Here is a 26,767-nt window from a genome sequence, read left to right as displayed (position 1 = left end):
CTTGTAATCCCAGCAATTAGAGAGGCTAAGAAGATCACAAGTGTGAGGCTTGCCTCAGCAACTTAGAGAGGCCTTAAGCAATTTAGTGAGATACTGTCTCAAAATAATTTTTTTTTTTTAAAGGGAGGCTGGGGATGTTGCTTAGTGGTAAAGTGCCCTAGGTTAAATCCCTGATACCAAAAATAAATAAATAAATAAGCAAGCACGTTAGTAAAATGTTCAGGTGACTTATTTTCCTCGCTGAGGAAAGCCAAGGATTGTATGGAAGTCCCTCCCAGTGCCCCAGGTTGGCTCAGGGTTTCCCTCATGCCACAAACACACCTTGGGATTCCTTCACATGCAGTTCAGTTCCCTGTTTTTTAACAAACCAAAAAGGCAGTTTTCTTTTTTTTTTTTTTTTGGTGCCAGGGATTGGACTCAGGGGGGTTCAACTACTAAGCCACCTCCCCAACCCCTTTTCAATATTTTTAAAAATTTTGGGACAGGGTCTTGTTTCTTAGGGCCTTGCTAACTTGCTGAGGCTGGCCTCAAACTTTTGATCCTTCTGCCTCAGCCTCCCCAGCTACTGGGATTAAAGGCAAGTGTCATCGTACCCAGCCAAAAGGGCACTTCTAATGCCCTTTGTTTCTTTTATTAATTCTCAGCATCTTTGAAATATCTCTATTTCTAGTCTGGCACAGCTTTTTAAATCTCTTTTCTCCTAACCCTTTCCTCTTTTTTGAGTTGCAATAGCAACAATATGCAAATGGAATCATCACAGTTAAAAGATATCCAGAAGCAAATTAATGAATACCAGAATTTTGTGTGAAGATAATGGTCGAGATAAAAGTGATGGTAACAGTGGCAGTCTACCTAACTAGGATAAAGTGATATAGATTAATCTACCTAGCAATTCAATCAGCAATTCATTAGTCTACCATGTTCCTATATCTTATATGCATATTTATACCGAACTATGGGAAAATGCCAGAGAAAGTAATTTATGTTCACTTTCTTAGAACAAATTATAAAATACAAAAGTTACTATTGATAAGTTACATAAAATACATTAGACAAAATCAGTATCTTCAAAATCGGCAACCCCTTCAAATGAGAGTATTTTGAAACTTTTCAAGAAATAGTTTTAAAAGCATAAATATTTTTAAGGTTCAACAGTTGAAGGAATTAATTTATGGATATTAAATTTACAAATGAACCCCTTCCCTAAAATTTGTAAAGTGCCCCTAGGTTAAATCCGTGAGGGTAGAAATTTTCTCTTCAAGAAAAATAAAAAGAATGTAAGATTTCTCACTTTTTTTTTTCTTTTAATTATTTATTTATTTATTTTAATTTTTAATTTTAATTAAAAATCATAAATTTACATAGGGCAATGTTGTTTGATTCATTTTATTATTTTTCCCCTTCCCCCCTCCCCTCCCACCCCTCTTTTCCCTCTATACATTCCTTTCTTCCTCATTCTTACCACCCTCCTTATCCCTAACCCTAAACCTAACCCTAACCCTAACACTAACCCCTCCTACCCCCCCACCCCCGTATGTCCTCATCCGCTTATCAGCGAGATCATTCGTCCTTTAGTTTTTTGAGATTGGCTTATCTCACTTAGCATGATACCCTCCAATTTCATCCATTTGCCTGCAAATGCCATAATTTTGTCATTCCTCATGGCGGAGTAATATTCCATTGTATATATATGCCACAGTTTCTTTATCCATTCATCAACTGAAGGGCATCTGGGTTGGTTCCACAATCTGGCGATAGTGAATTGAGCAGCTATGAACATTGATGTGGCTGTATCTCTGTAGTATGCTGCTTTTAAGTCCTTTGGGTATAGGCCAAGGAGTGGGATAGCTGGGTGAAATGGTGGGTCCATTCCAAGCTTTCTGAGGAATCTCCATACTGCTTTCCAGAGTGGCTGCACTAGTTTGCAACCCCACCAGCAATGTATGAGTGTACCTTTTTCCCCACATCCTCGCCAACACCTATTGTTGCTTATGTTCTTGATAATCGCCATTCTAATTGGGGTGAGATGAAATCTTAGGGTAGTTTTGATTTGCATTTCTCTTATTACTAGAGATGTTGAACATTTTATCATATATCTGTTGATTGCTTGTACATCTTCTTCTGTGAAGTGTCTGTTCATTTCCTTAGCCCATTTGTTGATTGGATTATTTGTGTTCTTGGTGTAGAGTTTTTTGAGTTCTTTATAGATTCGGGATATTAGCGCTCTATCTGAAGTATGATTGGCAAAGATATTCTCCCACTCTGTAGGCTCTCTCTTCACATTACTGATTGTTTCCTTTGCTGAGAGAAAGCTTTTTAGTTTGAATCTATCCCAGTTGTTGATTCTTGCTTTTATTTCTTGGGCTATGGGAGTCCTGTTAAGGAAATCTGCTCCTAAGCCAACAAGTTGAAGGTTTGGGCCTACTTTTTCTTCTATAAGATGCAGGGTCTCTGGTCTGATTCCGAGTTCCTTGATCCATTGCGAGTTGAGTTTTGTGCAGGGTGAGAGATAAGGGTTTAATTTCATTCTGTTGCATATGGTTTTCCAGTTTTCCCAGCACCATTTGTTGAAGAGGCTATCTTTTCTCCATTGCATATTTTTAGCCCCTTTGTCTAGTATGAGAAAATTGTATTTATTTGGGTTTGTGTCCGTGTCCTCTATTCTGTACCATTGATCTACCTGTCTATTTTGGTACCAATACCATGCCGTTTTTGTTACTATTGCTTTGTAATAGAGTTGAAGATCTGGTATTGTGATACCACCTGCTTCACTCTTTCTACTGAGGATTGCTTTAGCTATTCTGGGTTTCTTATTCTTCCAGATGAATTTCATAATTGCTTGCTTTATTTCTGTAAGGTACATCATTGGGATTTTAATTGGAATTGCATTGAATCTATATAGCACTTTTGGTAGTATGGCCATTTTGACAATATTAATTCTTCCTATCCATGAACATGGGAGATCTTTCCATCTTCTAAGGTTTTCTTTAATTTCTTTCTTTAGCATTCTGTAGTTCTCATTGTAGAGGTCTTTCACCTCTTTTGTGAGATTGATTCCCAAGTATTTTTTTTTTTTTTTGATGCTATTGTGAATGGGGTAGTTTTCCTAATTTCTCTTTCTGAAGATTCATCACTTATGTATAAAAATGCATTGGATTTATGAGCATTGATCTTGTAACCTGCTACTTTACTGAATTCACTTATGAGTTCTAAGAGTTTTCTGGTGGAATGTCCAGGTTCCTCTAAATATATAATCATGTCATCAGCGAACAGGGATAGTTTGAGTTCCTCTTTTCCAATTCGTATCCCTTTAATTTCTTTGGTTTGTCTAATTGCTCTGGCTAGAGTCTCAAGAACAATGTTGAATAGAAGTGGTGAAAGAGGGCATCCCTGCCTTGTTCCAGTTTTTAGGGGGAATGCTTTCAGTTTTTCACCATTTAGAATGATATTGGCCATGGGCTTAGCATAGATGGCCTTCACAATGTTAAGGAATGATCCCACTACCCCAATTTTTTCTAGTGTTTTGAGCATGAAGGGATGCTGTATTTTATCAAATGCTTTTTCTGCATCTATTGAAATAATCATGTGATTCTTAACTTTAAGTCTGTTGATATGGTGAATGACATTTATTGATTTCCGGATGTTGAACCAACCTTGCATCCCTGGGATAAAACCCACTTGATCGTGGTGCACTATCTTTTTAATATATTTTTGTATGCGATTTGCTAAAATTTTGTTGAGAATTTTTGCGTCGATGTTCATTAAGGATATTGGTCTGAAATTTTCTTTCCTCGATGTATCTCTGTCTGGTTTAGGTATCAGGGTGATATTGGCTTCATAGAATGAGTTTGGGAGGGTTCCCTCCTCTTCTATTTTATGGAATCCTTTGAGAAGTATTGGAATGAGCTCTTCTTTAAAGGTTTTGTAGAACTCGGCTGAGAACCCATCTGGTCCCGGACTTTTCTTTGTTGGTAGGCTTTTGATGACCTCTTCTATTTCATTGCTTGAAATTGATTTATTTAAGTTGTGTATATCTTCCTCATTCAGTTTAGGCAATTCATATGTCTCTTGAAACTTGTTGATGTCTTCGAGGTTCTGTTTTGTTGGAGTATAGATTTTCAAAATAGCTTCTAATTATGTTTTGTATTTCACTCGTGTCTGTTGTGATATTTCCTTGTTCATTCCAAATTTTAGTAATTTGAGTTTTCTCCCTTTTTCTCTTTGTTAGCGTGGCTAAGGGTTTATCAATTTTGTTTATTTTTTCGAAGAACCAACTATTTATTTTGTTAATTTTTCCGATTGTTTCTTTTGTTTCAATTTCGTTGATTTCAGCTCTGATTTTAACTATTTCCTGTCTTCTACTACTTTTGGTGTTGGTCTGCTCTTCTTTTTCTAGGGCTTTGAGCTGTAGTGTTAAGTCGTTTATTTGTTGATTTCTACTTCTTTTGTTGAATGCGCCCCATGAAATAAATCTTCCTCTCAGTACTGCTTTCATAGTGTCCCAGAGATTTTGATATGATGTGTCTTTGTTCTCATTTACTTCTAAGAATTTGTTAATTTCCCTCCTGATGTCTTCTGTTATCCATTCATCGTATAATAGTGTATTATTTAATCTCCAAGTATTGGAGAAGTTTCTGTTTTTTATTCTGTCATTTATTCCTAATTTCAGTCCATTATGATCTGATAGAGTACAAGGTAGTATCTCTATCTTCTTGTATTTGCTAACAGTAGCTTTGTGGCATAAAACATGGTCTATTTTAGAGAACGATCCATGTGCTGCTGAGAAGAAAGTGTATTCGTTCTTTGTTGGATGGTATATTCTATATAAGTCGGTTAAGTCTAAATTGTTGATTGTGTTATTGAGATCTATGGTTTCTTTATTCAATTTTTGTTTAGACGATCTATCCAGCGGTGAGAGAGGTGTGTTAAAATCGCCTAGTATTATTGTGTTGTGGTCTATTTGATTTCTGGATTTGAGAAGGATTTGTTTGACGTACATGGATGAGCCAATGTTCGGGGCATAGATATTTATGATTGTTATGTCTTGCTGATTTATGCTTCCCTTAAGCAGTATGTAATGTCCTTCTTTATCCCTTCTGACTAGTTTTGGCTTAAAGTCCACATTATCTGAAATGAGGATGGATACTCCAGCTTTTTTGCTGTGTCCGTGTGCATGGTATGTTTTTTCCCATCCTTTCACCTTCAGTCTATGGGTATCTCTTTCTGTGAGATGGGTCTCTTGCAGGCAGCATATTGTTGGATTTTTCTTTTTAATCCAATCTGCCAGTCTATGTCTTTTGATTGATGAGTTGAGGCCATTAACATTCACAGTTATTATTGTGATATGATTTGTATTCCTATTCATTGGACTCATTTTTGTTTTTTGACATGATTTGGTTTCTCCTTTATTTGGCTATTCCTTTAGGCTAGTTCCTCCCGTTGCTGATTTACATCGTTGTTTTTCATCTCTTCCTCATGGAATATTTTGCTGAGAATGTTCTGTAATGCCAGCTTTCTTTTAGTAAATTCCTTTAGCTTTTGTTTATCGTGGAAGGATTTTATCTCATCGTCAAATCTGAAAGTAAGTTTTGCTGGGTATAAAATTCTTGGTTGGCATCCATTTTCTTTCAGGGCTTGGTAAATGTTGTTCCAGGCCCTTCTAGCTTTTAGGGTCTGGACTGAAAAATCTGCTGATATTCTTATTGGTTTTCCCCTGAATGTAATCTGATTCTTTTCTCTCGCGGCCTTTAAAATTCTTTTATTTTGAATGTTAGGTATTTTCATAATAATGTGCCTTGGTGTAGGTCTGTTGTAATTTTGCATATTTGGAGTCCTATAAGCCTCTTGTACTTCGTTTTCCATTTCATTCTTGAGATTTGGGAAATTTTCTGATATTATTTCATTGAATAGATTGTTCATTCCTTTGGTTTGTTTCTCTAAGCCTTCCTCAATCCCAATTATTCTTAAATTTGGCCTCTTCATGATATCCCATAATTCTTGTAGATTCTGTTCATGATTTCTTACCATCTTTTCTGTTTGTTCAACCTTGTTTTCAAGATTAAATATTTTGTCTTCAATATCTGAAGTTCTGTCTTCCAGGTGATCTATCCTATTGTTTATGCTTTCTATGGTGTTTTTAACTTGGTTTATTGTTTCCTTCATTTCAAGAATTTCCGTTTGGTTTTTTTTCAGTATCTCTAACTCTTTATTGAATGTTCTTTTGCTTCTGTTATTTGCTCTTTTAACTGTTGATTAGTGCGTTCATTTAATGCCTGCATTTGTTCTTTCATCTCCTCGTTTGCTTCCCTGATTGTTTTAATTATGTACATTCTGAACTCCCTTCGGACATTTCTTCTGCTGTGCTGTCATTGGGTTTTATTGATATAGTATCTAGGTTTGTTTCGGACATTTTCTTCCCTTGTTTTCTCATATTGGTCAGACGTCAATGGGACTCTATGATATTGTACATTTCCTCTATTGGTTTATAGTGACCCTGTAGATTTCCAGTGTATCACCTACCAGCCTTCAGTAGCCAGAAGTCTTGGATTAATTTGATAATGCAGTGCTTCCAAAGATTGCTGCCCCTAGCCCGCTACCGGTTCCAGGGAGAGAGACGTGGAGAGGTCTCTTGTTGCACAGCCCTGGTTCCAGAGGCTGGTTGTAGGTTGGAGGTCTCCACTGGCTTAGGGACTTGTGGCTGGCTCTGTGTAGACAGGCTCTCACTGGGTGATTTGCCCCGAGAAGCCAGCCTAGAGAGGCGCTTCCTGCTGGAGGGGGGCTGGGCTGCTTGGGGAAGTCCCTGGCGCCCTGTGCTGGTCACTGAAGCAACTTGTGGGCGGGCTGTAGCTGGCAGTGGGGCGGGCTGGAGCTGGCTGGGCAGGCCGGAGCTGGCCGTGCTTCTTCTGTGCAGAAGGTTCTCACTGGGAGGCCTGTTCCTAGAGGCTGGAGGATCTGTCCCTGTGGGCGGAGCCCACCGCCAGACTGCACTGAGCTGCCTGGGGGAGACGCTATCTGCCCTGTCCCACTCTACTAAGCCACTCAAATCCGGGCCTGCCACCCAGCTGAGCTTTGCTGGGTGGGGGAGACTCACCTGTGGTTCTATCTTAGTCCGAGTCTCTCAATGCCTCCCCTTCTTGAATCCTGAGTTCTGGGGCGACTGGAGATGTAGTCACCCTCTAGTCCGCCATCTTGGATCGCCCCGTGGAAAAAAGCCTGAAGCTGGAGGGGGACAATGCTGCCTGGAGAGGTCTCTGGCTGCCCAGCCCTGGTCCCAGAAGCCGCTTGCGTGTCGAATATCTCCACTGGCTTGGGGACTTGTGGCTGGCTCTGCGTCGAGAGGCTCTCACTGTGCGGTCTGCCCCGGGAAGCTAGCCTAGAGAGGCGCTTCCCGCCAGAGGGGGCTGGGCTGCTTGGGGGAGTCCCTGCGCCCTGTGCCGGTCACTGAAGCAACCTGCAGGCGGGCTGGAGCCGGCAGCGGGGCGGGCTGGAGCTGGCCGCGCTGCTTCTGTGCAGAAGGGCTCTCACCTGGGGGCCTGTTCCGAGAGGCTGGAGGATCTGTCCCTGTGGGCGGAGCCACCGCCAGACTGCACCGAGCTGCCTGGGGGAGACGCTATCTGCCCTGTCCCACTCTACTAAGCCACTCGAATCCGGGCCTGCCGCCCAGCTGAGCTTCACTGGGTGGGGGAGACTCACCCCGTGGTTCTATCTTAGTCCGAGTCTCTCAATGTCTCCCCTTCTTGAATCCTGAGTAATGGGGCAACTGGAGATGCAGTCACCCTCTAGTCCGCCATCTTGGATTGCCCTGTGGAAAAAGCCTGCAGCTGGAGGGGGACAATGCTGCCTGGAGAGGTCTCTGGCTGCCCAGCCCTGGTCCCAGAAGCCGCTTGCGTGTCGAATATCTCCACTAGCTTGGGGACTTGTGGCTGGCTCTGCGTGGAGAGGCTCTCACTGGGCGGTCTGCCCCGGGAAGCTAGCCTAGAGAGGCGCTTCCCGCCATAGGGGGCTGGGCTGCTTGGGGGAGTCCAGATTTCTCACTTTTAAAGGTAAGTTTGTTCATTTTTTTTAAATGGATGATAATGGATATCAAATAGTTAAGGAAAATATACTGCTTAATAATAAACAAAAAAGAACAAGAATTCTAGTTTAAACATCAATGTGGTCAAAAGTATACCTTTTGCAAATGATTAAAACTTTTGCTTATGATTAAAAAGTTTCAACTATCAACAACAAAAAAAAATGTGTGAAGTATAGCCATTTCTTGATACTTTTTAGGAAGATGATGTTTGAAAGCAAAGAAGTTTGAAAGTCACCAGACTAAATCATCTAAGTTTTATTATCCTCTAATATTCTAACACCAAAACATTCTAAGTAAGGAACTATAACGTATGTCTTGGGCTGTCTGCAATGACACAGATAAGTAAGCCTAATTAAAGGACCCTTTGTGGAGGTTATGAGATTAAATCAGGGCTTCTCGAATGGAAAGCAGTGAATCTGAACTCAAGAAAGTTACAGGTTAGAACTGAGAAATGGGGGCCCACATTATGCAGTCCTTTGCAGGACAGGGAAGATGTGCCAGGCAGAGAATGGAAGGGGCACAGGTTTTCAGGTCACAAGCAGCTAGAGTCCAAGTTCTGATTTTACCACTGTTTGGCTGAGCTCCTTTGAAGAAGTCATAAAAGCTTGTATTGAAAATCAGATGAGAAGATAGAACACAAAGTGTTTTTTAATTATAATGTTATAGCACCCATTAGTCATTAAGCCCTCTTCAAGCAGACCACTGAACATAGCAATTTATATAACAGCGAAAGCATGAACAAAAAAATGCAATTTGTGAGAGGAATAATCTCTACCAGTTAACTAAACCTCTCTGTGCCCTGCTAGCTTTAAATAATAGAGGTAACCATGTTATAGGGTTATTATGAGGACTGAGTTAAAGAATGTACTGAATACAATTGTTACTTTGTTAATGGCTGTGGTGATACTGCTATTATTACTCTCTGATTCTCAATGTCAGATAGAGAGCAAGAGATTATTACTACTAAATATTTGCTGAATTCACAGTCTTTTAGGAAAGGAACAGAAAGGGTAATTAAGTCGATTGAAGAACTTGCATAATAAAAGCACCTAACATGACTGCCAGTTTTAGAGCAAAACTATGATTCAATGATCCAGTGAAGTTCTCTGCTGCCATAATTAACAAAGTAACATGCACCTTTTCCCCTTGTTTTGGGCTAAAACCCCCAAAGAATATGTTGAGTTGTGCTCTACAAAGAATATCTTGTGATCTGATTAGTGGAATTAAATTTGGTGCTTACAGAGGACACAATTCAGTACTCGGCAGGCATACCATCACCTTACTTAAATAAAGAACTGAAAGACCTCATTACAAAATACCCTAATCTATCATTCACATACCAAGCACAGAACTGAGGGCACCTGGATGACACAAGCCCTTTGAAGTCCAGACTGCAACTATTTGGGGATTTTTTTTTTAATTATAGAGGTAATTCATAATTCATCATCCATCATTCATACTTTTTTTTTTTTTTTTTTTTGGTATTCCATCCCATCCCTGACTTTTCAACCAGATTCAAGAAAAGTTACATCGTTTAGAAATCATTTTAGAAGTTAGAAATTTTAACTTGAAGTTAATTTTGGCAGGAATCTTGTTAAAAATGCAAAAAACACAAAGTTCAGAAATACGTTATTTTAAGAAAAGCATTTAAAAGACCATACTTCGTGCTGGAGTTGTGGCTCAGTGGTAGAGCATATGCCTCTCACGTGTGGGGCGCTGGGTTCACTTCTCAGCACCACATAAATAAATAAAATAAAGGTATTGTGTCCATCTACAACTAAAAAGTTTTTAAAAAATTGTTTTAAAGATCATGTTTTAATTTTTAAAAAGAAGTTTGGGTAACTATAACTAGAGAGCAACATGCCTAACAAATTGTACCACTTTCTAATTTCATTGCAAGCATGCTAGAGGAGCTAACACTCGGGTTATATTCAATACTCTAATTTTTGACAAATAATATGTATTATAAAGCAACAGATCAGCATTAGGAATTTAAAAACTTACAAGTATGTCTGGCCAGTGAGTAGTTGGATCCTCCACTAGTCAAACCAAAGCCTTCAGGAATCTGACTAGAGCTTCTAGGTCTGGTCAACAATTTAGGAGGTTCAATTTCAGCACCAAATTCAGCTCCTATTACTCCTAGTAAAACAATAGCTGTCGCTTGCTTCCGTCTTTCTTCGTAAGATGTGGAAATTTTTTTCATTTGTGGGATACTCGATAAGCAACCTAAAAACCACAACAGAAATATAAATTAAAAGCTTATCAATACCAAAAAAAGGACATATGATTAGAAAAACATTCTTAAGCATACATTTAAGAAAGAATAGTGTTTTCAATGAATGACACTAGGACAACTGGATGTTGGCAAAAAGACTTAATTCATGTCTAAGAAAAGGAAATGGGATATCATGCAAAAAATATGGGCTGTGGCTGCAGCTGCAGTTTCTGTATGATGTATAGAATCTATAGATGTACTTTTTTTTTTTAAAGTTAGTTCAGGAAATTTATCGATAGGTTTTCAAGTGGTATACAAAAAGACAAAATCTAAAATAAGACCACAAGAAGAGATTGAGCCTTAAAAGTACTCTAATTCTTTCACATAAAATTTTAATTATTACCCATTTTCCTAAATCATATAATTCTGTACAGTATATTTTAGATCACATGTAGGCAGCTTCACAATGCTTGGTGTTCCTCCAATGTTACAAAATTATTTTATGACTTCCAACATCATGATAAATCATATTTCATTGATTACATTTCTTATGAAAACCCTAGATTTAAATGTTTAAAAATATTTAATTAGAACCAAGAATATTTTCTAATATGACGCCACAGTGTACACTTCTCCCTCTTCACGAAATTTTTTTGTTTTTTAAAGAGAGGAAATGTTAATAACAAGTATTAGCAATTACATGCTATTACAGATTCAAAGTTTGACACTGATCTGTGATAGGTAAGGTGACTAAGGTGGGGGAAAAAATAACACTGAAAAGCTTAACCATACTAAGAAGAAAAAAAAATCAATAATCACTGCCTCTGTGTTGAAAAGGACCTTAATTCTAGACAAAGTGATATTTAACAGTTTGATAATCTATACCTCAGTACATGTATTTAAGACCAACTTTATTTATATACAAGAACAGATGCAAGGAGTAAGAGCTTGGTGGGCTGTATCTAGATTCTCGGACTGCGGTACTATATATTTTACTCTTTACATAGTATTCTTGAAACAGGAAGCAAACCAAGCGCCCCTCCCCCCATGTCTCAGCAAGAGCATGCTCCATAACAATAGTTCAAAGGAAAGCTCTATTCTGCAGTTGCACTGATTGTTCTGTCAGCTGACCTCTGCAGAAGGGAATTGCTAACCGCTGCCTTGCTCCTTAGCTGACAAATGAATGATCGCAGCTCCATCTATTTTCACTATGGCTGCCTCTAGCCCAGGTGCTCAGACAGAGAGCCCGGTGTGACATCTTAGATCAAGATGAATTGGCACAAACTCCTGATCCAAGATTGTTTTATACCATTTAATTTAGTTTCTTCCCTTGCTTGGATGAGCACAGCTCTGGTTATGGATTTCTATTCTAATGTACTGAAGCAGGCCCTGAAAGAAGCCAATGAAGCAGCTGCTGGAGCAGGGGACTGCAGGGATACTGATCAATAGGCAAGGCATTGACCCCAGCCTGCAGCCTCTGCAACGGCCACTGCTTGAAGGGGGAGGGGGCACAGAAGCACACATGGGCTGCTTCCAGTAGGAAATTAAACAACAGGGGCATTTGGAGAGCTCCGCCTCCAGCCCTGGCCTCCCACCTTCTCTATGTTCCTTTTGTTTAATTACCTCAATCTTGTCTTAACTCCCAATCCTCGGGAAGGAATTAAGACTGGGAAGTTCTAATAATGTACTTTCAAGCAGCCATTTGCACATTTTATCCCTACACTAATAGAAAGAATTGTAACAGGTGCCCTCTGCTAAGAGACCAAAATATGAAATCTTAATTAGCTGTCAAGTACATCACTTGGTGTAATTTAAAGTTTGGTATGTGCATAGGCTCATAATAACACTGCCCAACTGGCTATTAATGCTACGGAAGCTGAAATTCTATGGTATGTAATTTTTACCATCATTCAGATCTGAAAGGATGATAGCTCTTTGTTAACAAGGAAAGAAGTAAAGGCAAGGAAGTCCTAAAAAAAGACACTGACTGATTAGTCCATGGATAAAGTGCAGGTGCAAAAAATAACACAGCAATTTCTTTAAATTCTCAAACTTGGAAACATCTTTAAATTATTGGTTTGGCCTATGCTTTCTGTTAAATAATAGAAGGAATATGTAGTTAGCTGCAATACTTTCCTACAAATAAACTAACAACCATAGAGGAAATCTGAGATATTACAAATAAAATAATTCTGTAAAAGTAAACCTTTCTACAGTTTCATTTGTCTCATGAAAATTTGGTATTTTTTCACAGAGACATGGCTCCATTTAATCATGCTAAAGGGTGACATGGAGATCCATTTTCTTGACAGGACGGTTGATCACCCTATCACAGTAAGAAAATTAATACCTTCAACCAACTCTGTGTGGGCAATAGAGGCTGCCTGTTGTAGTAAAGGACATAAATGTTCTACATTTTAAGTTGCCAAATGAACGCAGGTTCTGTGGGAAAATAATGTTTCCCCATTATTGGGTTACTTTTAACAAAATATGAGGCTTTGATTTTATTAAAACAACCATTTAATTCATACAGTGTTCCTCAAAAGTACATAATTGTCTTTAGATTTAGCATAATTGACTCCAGATTTACACGAACAGGAGTAAACACTTTACTTACAGCTTAACTAGAGCACAGGTAAAATATTTGAGAAGTTTAAGCTATTTAAAGGGCTATGAGATATTGATTGCTTCATTTAAAAAGCAGTCAGAGAGTGCAACCAAGAGGTCAAGATAAATTTAACAGTTTGAAGCACTTTACTAAATAACTCTAAAGATCATGTTAATTGGCTTTGTGCAGTTCTAGGGTAAAATTAATTTTATCCTAGCTTACAATAAAAGGATTAAAAGACATATTAAGTTCTTCAGTTTTAACTGGAATAGGAATCAATAGATTTGAATTAAAGCTAAAGGCGTTTTATGAGAGATAGACTACCAGCAGATACTTTATATCTGCAATTAGCCATATATTGATGGGGCTCCGCTATTGTATTAGGTATTAAAACCTTAGATAAGTAGGTACCACCAATTTACTACTATGAGAAAATACTTTAAGAACTGTGTGATTTGATCTGCAAAACGATTTTCAAAATTTGATTCTTTGTTTAGGACTGAGTATCAGAATGCTTTTTATAGTTGACATATGTAAGTAAATTTCTTGTAAAAAAATTAATTAATAATGTGCTTGAGTTCAATCAGAATTCCCTTAGAGGTTACAACAATATTTAAAACATATCCCACAACACAAACACACTATAGGGTGTTTTTAGACCAATACATTTTATTAAGACTGGTCTTAGCATAGCAATTTTATGATGGAAATTTCTGGCTATAAGATCCAATCAACATTCCAAATGCTGTGAATATTTTTTGAATTTGATATAAATTTCAATGTACCCTAAAAAGGTACTTCAGAAATTCAGAAATACCTATTTATTCATGGCAAATGAAAATAAAATATTAAATGCTTTCTTCATTCTCAATATTTAATAATACCTTAGAATCATATGGATGAGATAGTTTTTAATATGTGCTGCCTAGCAAAGTGAAAATAATTTGTATTTAATAAGACATACGTAGTATATGTTTATAAATAACAATGACTTCTGACTTTGATAAAATAAAAAGTCCTAACCTTTAATGAATAAATAGACCATGGATATTTGAAAAAAAAAAAAAAAAAGTGTGGGGGAGAACTGTTTTAATTAAACAACAACAAAAAAGGATAAGAAAAACAATGAATTGCAAGATCTCATAGCAGAAAATTAAAGGTCAAGACGTAGAGATTATTTAAAATAATTTAGATTAAGCTAGAAATATTTTTTATTACAATTCTTTACAGTCTTGCTTTATGTACAATAAACTGTATTTGATAATATTAGGCTTTGATTAATTATAAAAGAACAAAAGTAAACTTAGAAAAGTGAATTGTGGTAATACTGGCACTCTGGAGGACAAGATAACCTCCAAGATTAAGACATGTGATTTACTATTTACAATGTCTGCACACAATTACAGTAGTCTCAGAATATCATTCAAAGTTCTACAAATGTCAGTGCATAAAACCACACAAAATTTCTATTTTTCAAACCAATAATATATCCTTCTAAAATCTGCATTTTAATTTATTTCTATTTTGTCAACCCCAAAGATATTTTAAACTTGCTGTAGTAATTTCAGCAGATATTGATGATAAAAAGCACAAACAAAATTGTATACCAAGTAAAGATAAATTTAAGATAATTCATGATAGTAAAATCTGCCCAATCAAAACATATTTTATGGACTGGGGTTGTGGCTCAGTGGTAGAGCGCTTGCCTAGCATGTGTGAGGCACTGGGTTCGATCCTCAGCACCGCATTAAAAAAAATAAATTAAGTAAAGGTATTGTGTCCATCTATAATTAAAATTTTTTTCAAATAATTTTAATCTAGATTTTAAAAAACAGTTGAGTTCAAATGGTCTTTCAGAAGTACTTTCATCAAAATAACCCTTCTCCTGACTGACTACTAAATTAATATACCTGTGCCTAGTGGAATATTAATATTTTATTTTTGAGACATGTTTTAATAATCATCATATGCTGCTAATCAACTGTTAAGTCTCTCTATATACATATTACATATACATAATTTTACCCGTACAGATTAGTATATAGCAAAGAGATACAATTGCTTTTTGAAATTTTAAAATGTGCTGCCCATAGTTTTAGAAAAATAGTAAGAAAATGTTGGATCTTAGAGGAGTTTTCACAGTCTAAATTGTTTCTACATGTTTGGCCCAAACATCGTCCATATCTACTTGCTATTCTGAGTGTTGTTTGAGACCGATAAAGTACAATGTCACAAAAATGTTGAAGATTACCAGATATGTAACAGCAGTCTTCCAAATAAGCTTCCTAACAAGAGGGGGGAAAAAACAACTTTAAGCAATAATCTTTTAATGATTCATTTTTTTAAAACAACCTAGTTTAAAAGAGTTTTAAAATGCTACAGTGTCACTAGTCAAATTTCGCTTATCCAATATATCCCAATTCTTTGTCAAATACTTCAAAGATAAATTTGCTAATTGGAATCACAAAATGGTATAGATCAACGACAAGTGAGTATGAGAGAAAGGACTCAAAGACCTCACCTTCCTGGTAATGAGTCCAGGTTTCACAGGTCTCGAGGAGGATCTATGCCATTGTAAATGATATAATTGTTTGTTTTCTAAATAAGTGCTTTTATACAAGTATTATATGTTATTTTCATTTGTTGGCCTAACTTAGAGCTCTGTAATTTTTACAAAATATGACAAATAATCTTGATGGGAAATAAATATATACAACTGTAGATGGGTATATGGCTAATAGGTACCTGAAGGAAATAAAAGTGTATAGTTTTCTACATTTTTCGCTCCACCTCCTAAAGGAAAAAGATCCGACTGATTAAAAATGACTGTTGTGGAGCACTTCTGCATTTATTTTCAGATTCTAACATTATTACCAAAGCAGGTGTATGTGCAGAAGGTTAGCAGTGTAGGAGTTTCCACTGCTGCATTATAAACATAATTTAGTTGCTCTGTGACACATCTGTCAGCACTGTGCTCACATCTACTGACAGAGCACATGGAATGTGCTTCCCAAATTTATGCAGCTTTCACCGATGCTGCTGCTGCACTGTTTGCTCCCTCACTTGAAAAGTGAAGTAAAACAAACACGCTGTTAATTTGTATGCATGCACGATAGCCCCCTGCTGGAACACAAGGGGTTCTGCAAATGCATAATTCCTTTCCCTTGCTGCTGCTGAAGTCATTCTGAAATAACATCTCTTTGTACAAACTGGTATTATGCATGTGTGCATGCATTTGACAAAATACACCAAGTCATTTCACACTAAATCAGAACAAAGCAAAATATCTGAACACTTTATTTATTTATCTATGTATTTACCTATTTGTTTATTTGGTACTGGGGGCCTAACCTAGGGGTGCTTTACCTCTGAGTTACATCCTCAGCACTTTTTATTTTTTGCTTTGAGACAAGGTCTCACTAAGTTGCCCAGACTGGTCTTGAACTTGCAAGCCTGTTTCAACCTCCTGAGTCCTGTCTCAGCTGGGGCTATTGTGTGCATGCATACAAATTAACAGCCTGTTTCTCCTGTCACTTTTCAAGTGAGGGGGTAAACTGTGCCAGGCAGCAACAGTAAAAGCCACATAGATTGGAAGCATATTGCATGTGCTCTATTAGTAGATGTGAGGACAGTGCTAGCAGATGTGACACAGGCAACTAAAGTATGTTTTTAACAGTGGAATGACGTGTGTGCCATTGTGCCCAGCTCTGACCACTTTCAAATGATGTTCAAAGATAATTCAATATTATCACTATCTTAGCAGTGTATCAATAATTTTGATAACTAGAAACCTTACTTTTGAAAGTAACTTGCCTGTTTTTAACTAATTCATGTAAAAAGTTCTTATTCTTCACACAGGTACAGTTTTATATTTTTTTCCCCACAATATGCATTATCTTATTTTTCACTTTATTCTCTGTATAAACATCAAAAAATTAAATGTTTTTCTTTGTAGGTTTAGTGCAAACATTTTCAATTTGGGAGAACATTGAAATTTTTTTAAATTACAAATATTTAAGACACAATCAGAAATCGTATAGGTAGTACTTATCTTTGAAAATGTTCAATTCTTGGTTCAATTTATCTTTCAGAGGTGAATAATATATATATATATAAAACATTTATGTACATATATATATCAAGTGTTAGAAGCTGTAGCATTAAGATTGTTATAGCTTCTTCATGAGGAAAGACAAATTTCAAAAAGTGGTAAGTTGCTTGTAAAATTATATAAATCTGAAAATATGACAAATAATTCTTATAATCTTTTCTCATGCAGCTTTTGTTCTACAAAAGATAACTCCTGCAATAAGATTTACTTATAAAACCACTGGAGTAGCCATGGGGTGTTTCTGAGGAAGACCACACAGAATAGATGCAACAATACTTCATGGACGGTTAGGGCAGCTCTAGGAAGATTTTACACCTGTGCGTTACGGTACAGTGAGAAATAAACTCTTACATCCGAGGTCATTTTTATTCATAAAATTACAAATCACTTACTGAATGCACTTAAAAATATTCTCACCTAGGCAATTATTTTCATCTACTAAGTGACATAAAACTGCTCCACCTCTGAGGAGTTAACAAATAACATCTGTTCACATATAAGAAGTACTTCCAGTATTCATTTTTGTTGAATTACTATACATTTAGTCATAATAATAAAATAATGATTTGGCTAAAAGTTATCATTTTTAAAGGTTTGTTGGGAGAAAAATCAGCAATTTGAAGGGGTTTCTCATTTTTATTTTTCCCAGATTACTTTATAATGCTATCTCTGCTTTTGAAAAATGATCACCTTATTTCACGTTATTTTTTTTCTACTTTCTCCACTATTAGTAAAGTATTAAGTAGAAATAATGGAACAGTTAGGGTCAAGATAATATCTTGAAAAGTAATGGCTACACTCCTGTGGTAGAAGTGTGATGGCCAAACCCAAAGTTACATCACAAACACTTGGCAGTCCCCAAACACACACACGCACAAGCCAATAGCAGAGGTAAGTGAGATTTTATTTTTTTTTTAGCATTCTGTTAGTTTTTAAACTCAATTGAGGTTAACGTACGGTATAATTCCTAACAATTAAAGAAATAAAAAGAAATTTAAAGGAGAAATGTAAAAAAAAATTTAAGAGAAACAAAAAAAGAAAAGAAAGGAGCAGAAAATAAACTAAAGGAGAAATAAAAAGGCCAAAGATAACTTTAAATTTTAATTTACTAATTATATTAATGATCGAGAAAGCAAACCTCTGAAACAGAAAAGGACAAGTAAATAGAATTAAACTAGGAATCCATGCTGAAATTCTAAAGGCCACTGAGAATGTAAAGCCCAGCCCCAGACTGTTAAGTATATGCTCATTATTCACACCTCCTCCCACCAAATGTCATCTACCTCTAACCAAAGGAAGGTATATGTTGTCGAGTGACAAATTCCCATTTTTCCAGAGATTTCTAAGTAGCTCCATAGAGCCTGAAGAAGTAGTATGCTTGAATTGCAAGTAGACAGATACAGAGAATTTTCATTTTTAATTGTGTTACATATTTGGGTTTTTACCATTGTTAAACTACACGTAGAGGAGTAAGTTGTGTGCTTATGAAATCTGTACAGATGATTTTTAAATTATTTTATATTTCCTTATTTTATGAAAAATACAACTAGTTTGTCAAGTTAACATGTTAACTGGCAAAAACTTTTCATACTTTTTATCTATAAATTTCATTTACTTTACTATATGCCTTCTCAAATAAGCATTACAGACATCAAAATTTACTAATGCTATCTATTCCTGTAACTACTGTATGATTTCCTATTAATCAGTTAGTCCCATTTAGAATTTGGATCTGGGTTGTCTATCTTGCATATACAAAACTAAAAGAGGCTTGAGTCTTAAAATTTCACACAGCCTTTCCCATAAGGGACAGGGATAGCTAACTCACGGATGTGTTATCACCATAGGTTTGGAAAAGCTATCTTTCTTGAAATAAACAAAAAATTTAATGTTATGCAATTTTAAAAAGCTAGTTTAAAATAATATTTCTGCTACATAGTAAAACATAATTATTAACTTAAAATTCTACCTAATTCAAATCATTAGGTTACTGAGGAATTATAAGAAGATATTTTTCGAATCTTACCTTAATTCATTTTTTATTAAGACAGACAACTATTCCCATATATAAAAAATTACAAAATACATATTTATTGATGTTGAATAAGCACACATATCAAAGATAGCTCTTTTTGTACCTAACTAAACAGAGACTTCTTGACGGGGGGGGAAAAGTATAAAATTGAGAAGATAAAATTTTCTGAAAACTCCTTAACTATTACCACTAGATACCACTGATGTCAGTATCAGAAACTGCCCAAAAAAAGGTTCAACACAGGCACATGAAAACAATCCAAAGCAAGAGTTAAACACCTACTTCCAACTTCTTTTAAATGTAACAACTCTCATTAATGAAAAAAGTAAATAACTTTTTCTAATACTTTAACCAGTTCTTCTGATTTCCACAAAATTCTCAAATAATACTGTATTTACTTATAAAAAATCCTCTCAAAATGCTCAAGATAAAAGGTTCCCCATTTAAAATATACCAACAGGAAAACCTGAAGTCCATGATTTTAATAATTTTAAAACATACTGGGTTCACACAAGTTCCATCTGCTTGCTTAAAGTGCCCCGTACATCCACTAATACATTTGCCATAATAACATGGTTACAGGCTGCTCACAATCACCTTGCAAATTCCCTGACCAAAAAAAAGAAATACCATTAGGATTTGCAAAGAAATAGAAAACAAGTCAGCATCAGAGCACATAAAACATCTAGGTCCAAGATGACTGTGTGGGGGAAATTTTAGAGGAAGAGGGATCAAAGAGCTCTTATAACCAACCCAGTGCCCATATTTTATAGATAAGGAAGGTTAAATGGGTTAAGTGTAAGGTAACAAGGAGAAGGACACAGAGAGTCGGCATTCATGGAAATACCACTGATATGGGACTCTAGAATCTTCACTGGCATCTCCACACTACGAATCTTTATTAGGTATCTTCAAACTCTTAAAATTTAAAATGTTTCCTAAAGAAATAATGAACAAACAAAATTCATAACTTGAAAAAGTCTTAAAATATTTTGTTCTATAATATCTAATGCTATATATATGTTCTACTGGACAATCTAAAAACAAAAAAACATTGAGAGAGATTCCATTCAGCATATGAAGTAACTATATCAAATTGGTTTATATGAAAATTCATATGAACATTGAAACATGAAAAACAACAGAAAATACTAAGCATAAATATTATCATCTAGACACCAAATGCCTAAATAATTTAACAGTGATAAAATCAGCATTTTATCCATAGAAACATCCACAATTTCCATACAAGGAAAGTTTCTTCAAATACAATATTGGTAAAAAAAAAAAAAATTCAAAATATAAATTTAAGTCTTAGTTATTTCTATCTAAACCTTCCTGTAGGTTAATGTCAACCATAAGTATACATGCACATATATTTTCCAAAGTCACGTATTGAACTCCAAATATCAGAAATAAATTCATAATCATTTCTGAAGCTCACATTGTAATATGGAAGAATAGCTAAAGTCACCATAAGGGTTAAGACAATCATTTTCTACTGCATACTAGTGCTATTCTAAGCCGATAGTGTGTTTAAATCCACACCAATGAAATCAATACAGCACTGTTCTATTCAAGGTGAGACCAAATAAACCTGTCTGAAGCTTTGAGAAATAGGCTTTGCAGTATACTTTGAGTGCTAAATGCCTTTCAGTCCAGAGATCTGTCATTAAATAATCATTAGCCATCATTCACTCTTCCTAAAAAGCTTAACATCTAAACTTGTTCAGCATCCACTAAAGCATTAGTATAGACTACCAAGTAAGTACTCATTAGCACTTAGAGAAGTTTCAGTCACTCTGTTTAACTATGCATCATCTTATCAACAATTCTCCCAAAATATTAACTCATATTTACCACTGAATTAGAGTACAATGGATACAAATGATTAGTAAACAGGACATCAATGCAATGATCAGACTGTTTGAATAATAGTGCACCGCCTCCGAGTGCTACAAGCAACTCCTTCCTGACTGTTGGATGCAAAGAAAATCCAATGTTTTTCCTACCTTTCAGCATCATGTTATTCAGTATCATACACAAGTCGAATAAAACTAAGTTAATCACAATAGAGAATTCATTGAGAGGTAGTATTGGCTTTGATCCTGTATGTCCTTTAAAATAATGCTTCTTTTATCAATATAATTCATAACTCAATTTCAATATATGATCATCTCAACTGTTGAATAGCTATTGTAATGGGGGCACCTGTATTATTTTAGATAATCATAAAGTAGATGAAATTAAGATATATTTATCTTCTATCTATTACTTGAAAGGTTAAATAAATAACAGGATGATTTTTATTTAGTAATGTTATTGGACCATATGCATAAATTTGATGGTCAAAGTAATTTTCTTTGTACTTAATTCTTGTATGCTATTACACTAATCATCTTAGTTTCAAGCTAATATTAATGAAAATGTCATTTCTGCAAGACATTAATTTGTTCTTCATTTTTAAAAGCTCAAATAAAAGTATATGACCAGATATTTATGATCTCATCTACAGTTTTACAACTTATCATTTTCAATTTATTTAATATAGATTTCAACCTAAATGAGAGTCATGACATTATATGAACATTTTATTTAACTGGATGACATGTAATATTTTCCCAGGAATATTTAGGAAACTTAGTACAAAATAAAAGTATTCTTTCAGTTATTAGGTAATTTAAAATTCCAAATATATATTGTATAAGTTGCAATATTTAGAAACTTTCTAACATTCTAATTATTATTCCATTTTATCTATAACTTTTGAAATTTTTCTCTCAATATCTTAACATCATTTCAACTACTAAGATATGAACAGGTATACTACTACTGAGAGTTTGGTAAATGTAACATCACAACATTATATTTCAATTTATAAAAGATTTTAAGACTTGGAAATTAAAAATTAACATAAATCCAAATCTCATCACAAGACTTCCTTTTATGTCCCTTCTATGCAGCATGGAGATTTTTAGAACTATGAAATATAAAACTGCCATTCCTTTTCAAATGTTAAGGGAAACCCACAGATCCACTGAATTAATCAGTTAACTAAAAACAAAGTACTAGTGTAGTCACTATAAAAGGAGAAACTTTTTTTGAAAAATTTCAAAAAGATAGTAAAATTACAACAATACTTATTTAAAAGTATACTATGTAGGTAACAAGAGAACAGGGGACTGACTATGCAGAGTTAGAAGGAATATTGTGAACATAAATTCTCATTTTCCTAAAAGAGGCCCAAAACTCAAAAGTTTTGAAAATATACTTTGGTGATAAATTAAAAATGTAAAACTTTACAATTATAACTTACCAGAAAATGTACTGTAAGAAAACATGTGATTCATAGAATCGGTACTTCTGAAAATGCCTTGAGCCTTGCCCTTCTTGAGGAAGTAAACTCTTTCAGGACCTCAGTAGATTCTCATTTTTTTAACATAAAAAAAATAGTACTGTCAAAGTGACCAGGGCCTGGCCAAGGGCTTCATCACCCCTTTCAAATTTTGTACCAAGGCTCTCTTACTGACCGTACAATCAATATTTATTTGTACCATCTTTCCTGTAATTTAAGAAATGTTCTGCTTATCATTACAATCATTTAATTAATTTAAAATAAAATTGATTTTTTTATCCTTACAATTGAATTTTGCCTCTTTTAAATGGTAAAAATAAGAAAGTGGATTTTATTTGTCCTAACAATGCAATTGCTTTGTATATACTGAACAACTATGTTATAAAAAAGAAACAAAATGTTGTTTTCAAATAATTCATGCCTTTAAAGATATGTTAGATTAACTGTTAATATAAAACATGATCAATAAAAGCAATTCATTCTTTCTTGACTCTCAAATCTCACTGGGTATAGGTGAAACTTCAATAAAACCAGTACTCTTCTGGATTTTACATTTTGAAGCATGATTACAATTTTATTGAAAAGTATATAGAAGTAACACACTATCTCAAATTATAGTCATTTTGAAACTAAGTTGCAACTTATCCTGATTCTTTATGAATAGACTAGGTCTTTATTGGAAATCAATAGGAAGGCAGGTAAAATTAGATAGCCATGGTTACCAGAATATCAATAAGAGATACAGCAATATCCAATCCTAAGTCTTATGCTTAAAAAAAAATAGAGAGAAAACTACACTTTCTGCATGAAAAAAATACATTTTCATTATCATTATTACATTATCAAAATTATTATTGATACTGGGTTTCATATTTTTGTTTGAATGTTCTAAAAATGAAATAATACTGAAATGGAGGAAAGTAAACTAGGCTATTTAAATTTCATCACATTTTGAATATTTATTTAGCATAGACAACATATGGAAAGGAGAAAATTTTTCAAAAATATGGTGAATCTGCATTGCTGAATTTAAAAGAAGATTGTGTAAAATTAAAGTAACAAAAAAAAAAGAAATAGTTCTTTGCATTCACATACAATTAATCCACAAAACCAAAATTACAATATAAATTTTACTTATGAAATATTTTTAAAACACATTACATGGTGGATTCAACTTTTAAGTTATTGAATCAATATGAGAACAAAATCTTGTACTGAAAGTTCAGAGTTCCAAGATATAGAGCATAAATAGCTGACAATAGTAAAGTGTTCTTGAGAATCATTTTTAGCTTTGCTTCTGAATTTTTTGTTAATGAAAATTCATATGCAAATTTTCTTTGATTTTCTATTCAACTGGATATACTTAGGTTCATTTGTAAAATGGAATAACCATGACATTTTATAGAATATACTTACATACATTAATAATCAATCTCATCCTCTTAAACCTCAATTTAAAGAAAGAAATGCACTTACCTATGAGATATGATAATCACTGAAATTTTTTTGTGTGTGTTAAAGTATTGAAAGAGTACAATGGTCTAATTGTTATTGGAATGTAATAGTTACATTACACTTGAGGCTATTAGGCACGCATTCCTTACCCTAATCAAGTGTTCAAAATGGTGAAATTTAATTTTCATACGAGAGACAAATCAATACTATGATACTTATTTTTCTTAAAATATGTTTCAAAACCCCTCAAACCAAAGACTGCTTATTCCTAAAGTGACAAATACAGAAAATCAGAAGGTTTTTGGAATATGCCACCAGCAGTTCTGTTCAGAAATGAAAGGCCAATACTACATTAAAGAAAAAAAATGAAACCACAAATAAGTAACAGAATTATGGCAGCCCCACAGAATCACAGAAGCTCAATACTCAGACTGCTTTGCTTCTGGAGCAACTCCAGAGAGAGCTAACCTGGTGTGATAAAAGACTTGACAAAGCAGTTCTGACTGCGCAGCAATGCTAAGTTGTGGACTAATACACGAACAGGAGGCCCAATCGCTGTCTTTCACCATGCACAATTTACACATGGCTTTATCAATAGCCTTAGTGCTGAATACAGAACACACTCTATTTGGCTTTCAGTCAATTAAGCTTTAAGCTGTCAGCAAACAAGACTTTTAAGTTAATTTTGAATCACCACGAATCAAGTTGAAGGTTGTGAAAGGGCGGCTCACATGCCGGCATGAAAAAAGGCAGTTTAATTGCCTCTGAATAGCTATTATATGCTGCAATTGGCCTATTGAATCTTAGATGATCTATTTATTTATCAAAGTACAACCATCAAAGATTAGTAAAAGAGTGAACAATATGACTTGTACATTCACTATTTTACATAAGAAATTGATGTATTTGCAAAATATAAAGAATTCACTGTTTTAAAAGTGCTTTTAATTTTTTAATGTAAAAATCTGTGACATGGAAATTGACAAAGCAGGTAGCATAGAAATAAAGAAAGTGTTTTTCTAGGAAAATAAATATACATTTTTTAAAAAGATACATTTTACCATACAGTATTTTCATCTTATTTAATACAAAACCTATGATCTAGAATACAAATACTCCTTTATAAATGTTCACATTATAAATGTCCATTAAAGAAAGTCAGACAAAAAATTCAGAGACTTTAAAACATCTTAATTTAGAATTCCTTAGATTAACTGTGAGAATGGAAAGAATACCAAAAACATCATTTCAATAAAGATTTTTAAAATAAAGGTTAAGGATATCTCAAGACAATGACAATCAAATTAGGTGAATTAATATAGTCATAATACTATATATCATCTATTTTTAAGAAAGACTGGTTGATCACAATCCTGAACAGCTTTTTCCTGAAATTATTTTTTTTTTCAATTGCATGTCCTCTGGTTTATTATTATAGGGTTACTCATGAGTGCTAGATGCATGTATTGATTTTTTTATTAGGAGAGAGCAGTGAAGCATTAGTTCAGTGGTGGGGGGGAGGGAATGCTCAGATTTTGTAAACAGATGTAAACATAGATCAAATTTAGGGATGGTGAAACTGAACCATTTTGCTTTGGCTGAAATAAGCAACTTTTTTTTTTTTTTTTTTTTTTTTACAATTTACATGTCAGTCTTTCAACAGTAAATGTACTGAACCATGCACTCCTGGTTACTAGGGTACAACCTGGCACTCATGGTTATATTAAGAAATCATACATAGATTAGAATCTAGAAAGTACCCATGATTATAAGAATTTAGACAGAATACAGGTTAATTTTTGTGTTCCCTCAAAAACAGTCCCATATTCTTTTAAGCCTGGACCCATCCGTCAGCATTTCCAGTGAGCAGAGTGGCAGGCTTGGAAAGCACCACTCCAGGGACTACCACATGTGCACAGGCTGCCATTGGCTGAGAGTATGGAAACCTTTCTTCTTCCCTCTTTGACCATCCATTATTATAAAATATTTTGCTTGCATATATAGTCAAAAATATAATCATTTACCAGCTACTTTTCACGAAAATCAATGCTACTAAAATCATAAATATAAAGACAGTTAAGTACAGAATGCTTACAAGACTTCCAAGGGAAACCAAGGAGGGAGCATGTTCAGTATAAAAGGCAGACTTCCCAGTTTGAAGCAAAGCAGAAACCATGAGAAGGGATATTCCTTTTTATCATTATGAAGAAGCAGTACCTAAAGGCTCCTTGGTATTCAATGGTCACATATGTTTACTGTGCATCTCCTCCTCTATTTGTGTATTTTAAATATTCATAGAAGACACAAAGTCTTTCAAACACTTTCACTGTATTCATACAAATACCCATTCATTCAAAGAGGGAGGAGGGAGGACGAGATGGGGAGAAAGAAAGACAATAGGACTTGCTGTCCATTACCCAAAACTCAGGAAAGACAGGTAAATCCACACAAACACACACTAGACTGTGTTAACAAAGACAAAGGAGAGTGTCACAGGAAATATGTCTGAACACCATCCACTTCAGAAAGAGGGAACAGGGTAACAAACCTTAGGCCCAGCAGTTGAGTAAGTAGCCCAAGTCACACAGCTAGCAAGTGAGGGTGCCAGCACACGACCCAGGCCGACTTAACTCCAAAGTCAATGCTTTTAACTACCATCTTAAAGAAACAATAAAAATCAGGACAAACCTTTTCCTCAAAGGTCTCAGAACTGAGCAGGAAAACATAAACCATGAACAAATAATTGAAACCTAAGGAGGAAAGTAACACTTAACATCATTCAAAGGCAATAAAAGAAGAAAGTCAAGAATATTCAGAGGAAGTTGGTCTCCATGGGGAGTAGGAAAGGTCTCATGGTAAAGGTGTCACTCAGGATAGGGTTCCAAACATTCAGGTTTGACAAGAAAAAAATGGG

The 26,767-nt window shown here is 35.0% G+C and overlaps 1 protein-coding gene across 5 annotated transcripts in view; it reads right to left on the bottom strand.

The window, feature by feature from the left end:
- WDR7 (WD repeat domain 7) overlaps nt 1-26,767 on the bottom strand; it is a 360,567-nt gene that overhangs the window by 163,231 nt on the left and 170,569 nt on the right. For all 5 annotated transcript variants that reach the window (XM_079108807.1, XM_079108809.1, XM_079108808.1 and 2 more), the window contains one exon: nt 10,079-10,300. In XM_079108807.1, the coding sequence (XP_078964933.1) occupies nt 10,079-10,300 (222 nt within the window). The remainder of the gene's footprint in view (nt 1-10,078; nt 10,301-26,767) is intronic.

Source organism: Sciurus vulgaris (assembly GCF_902686455.1).
Source record: "Sciurus vulgaris genome assembly, chromosome: 13".
Taxonomy (NCBI): domain Eukaryota; kingdom Metazoa; phylum Chordata; class Mammalia; order Rodentia; family Sciuridae; genus Sciurus; species Sciurus vulgaris.
Note: the sequence above shows the minus strand (reverse complement) of the source record. Positions and strands in the feature narration are given on the sequence as shown.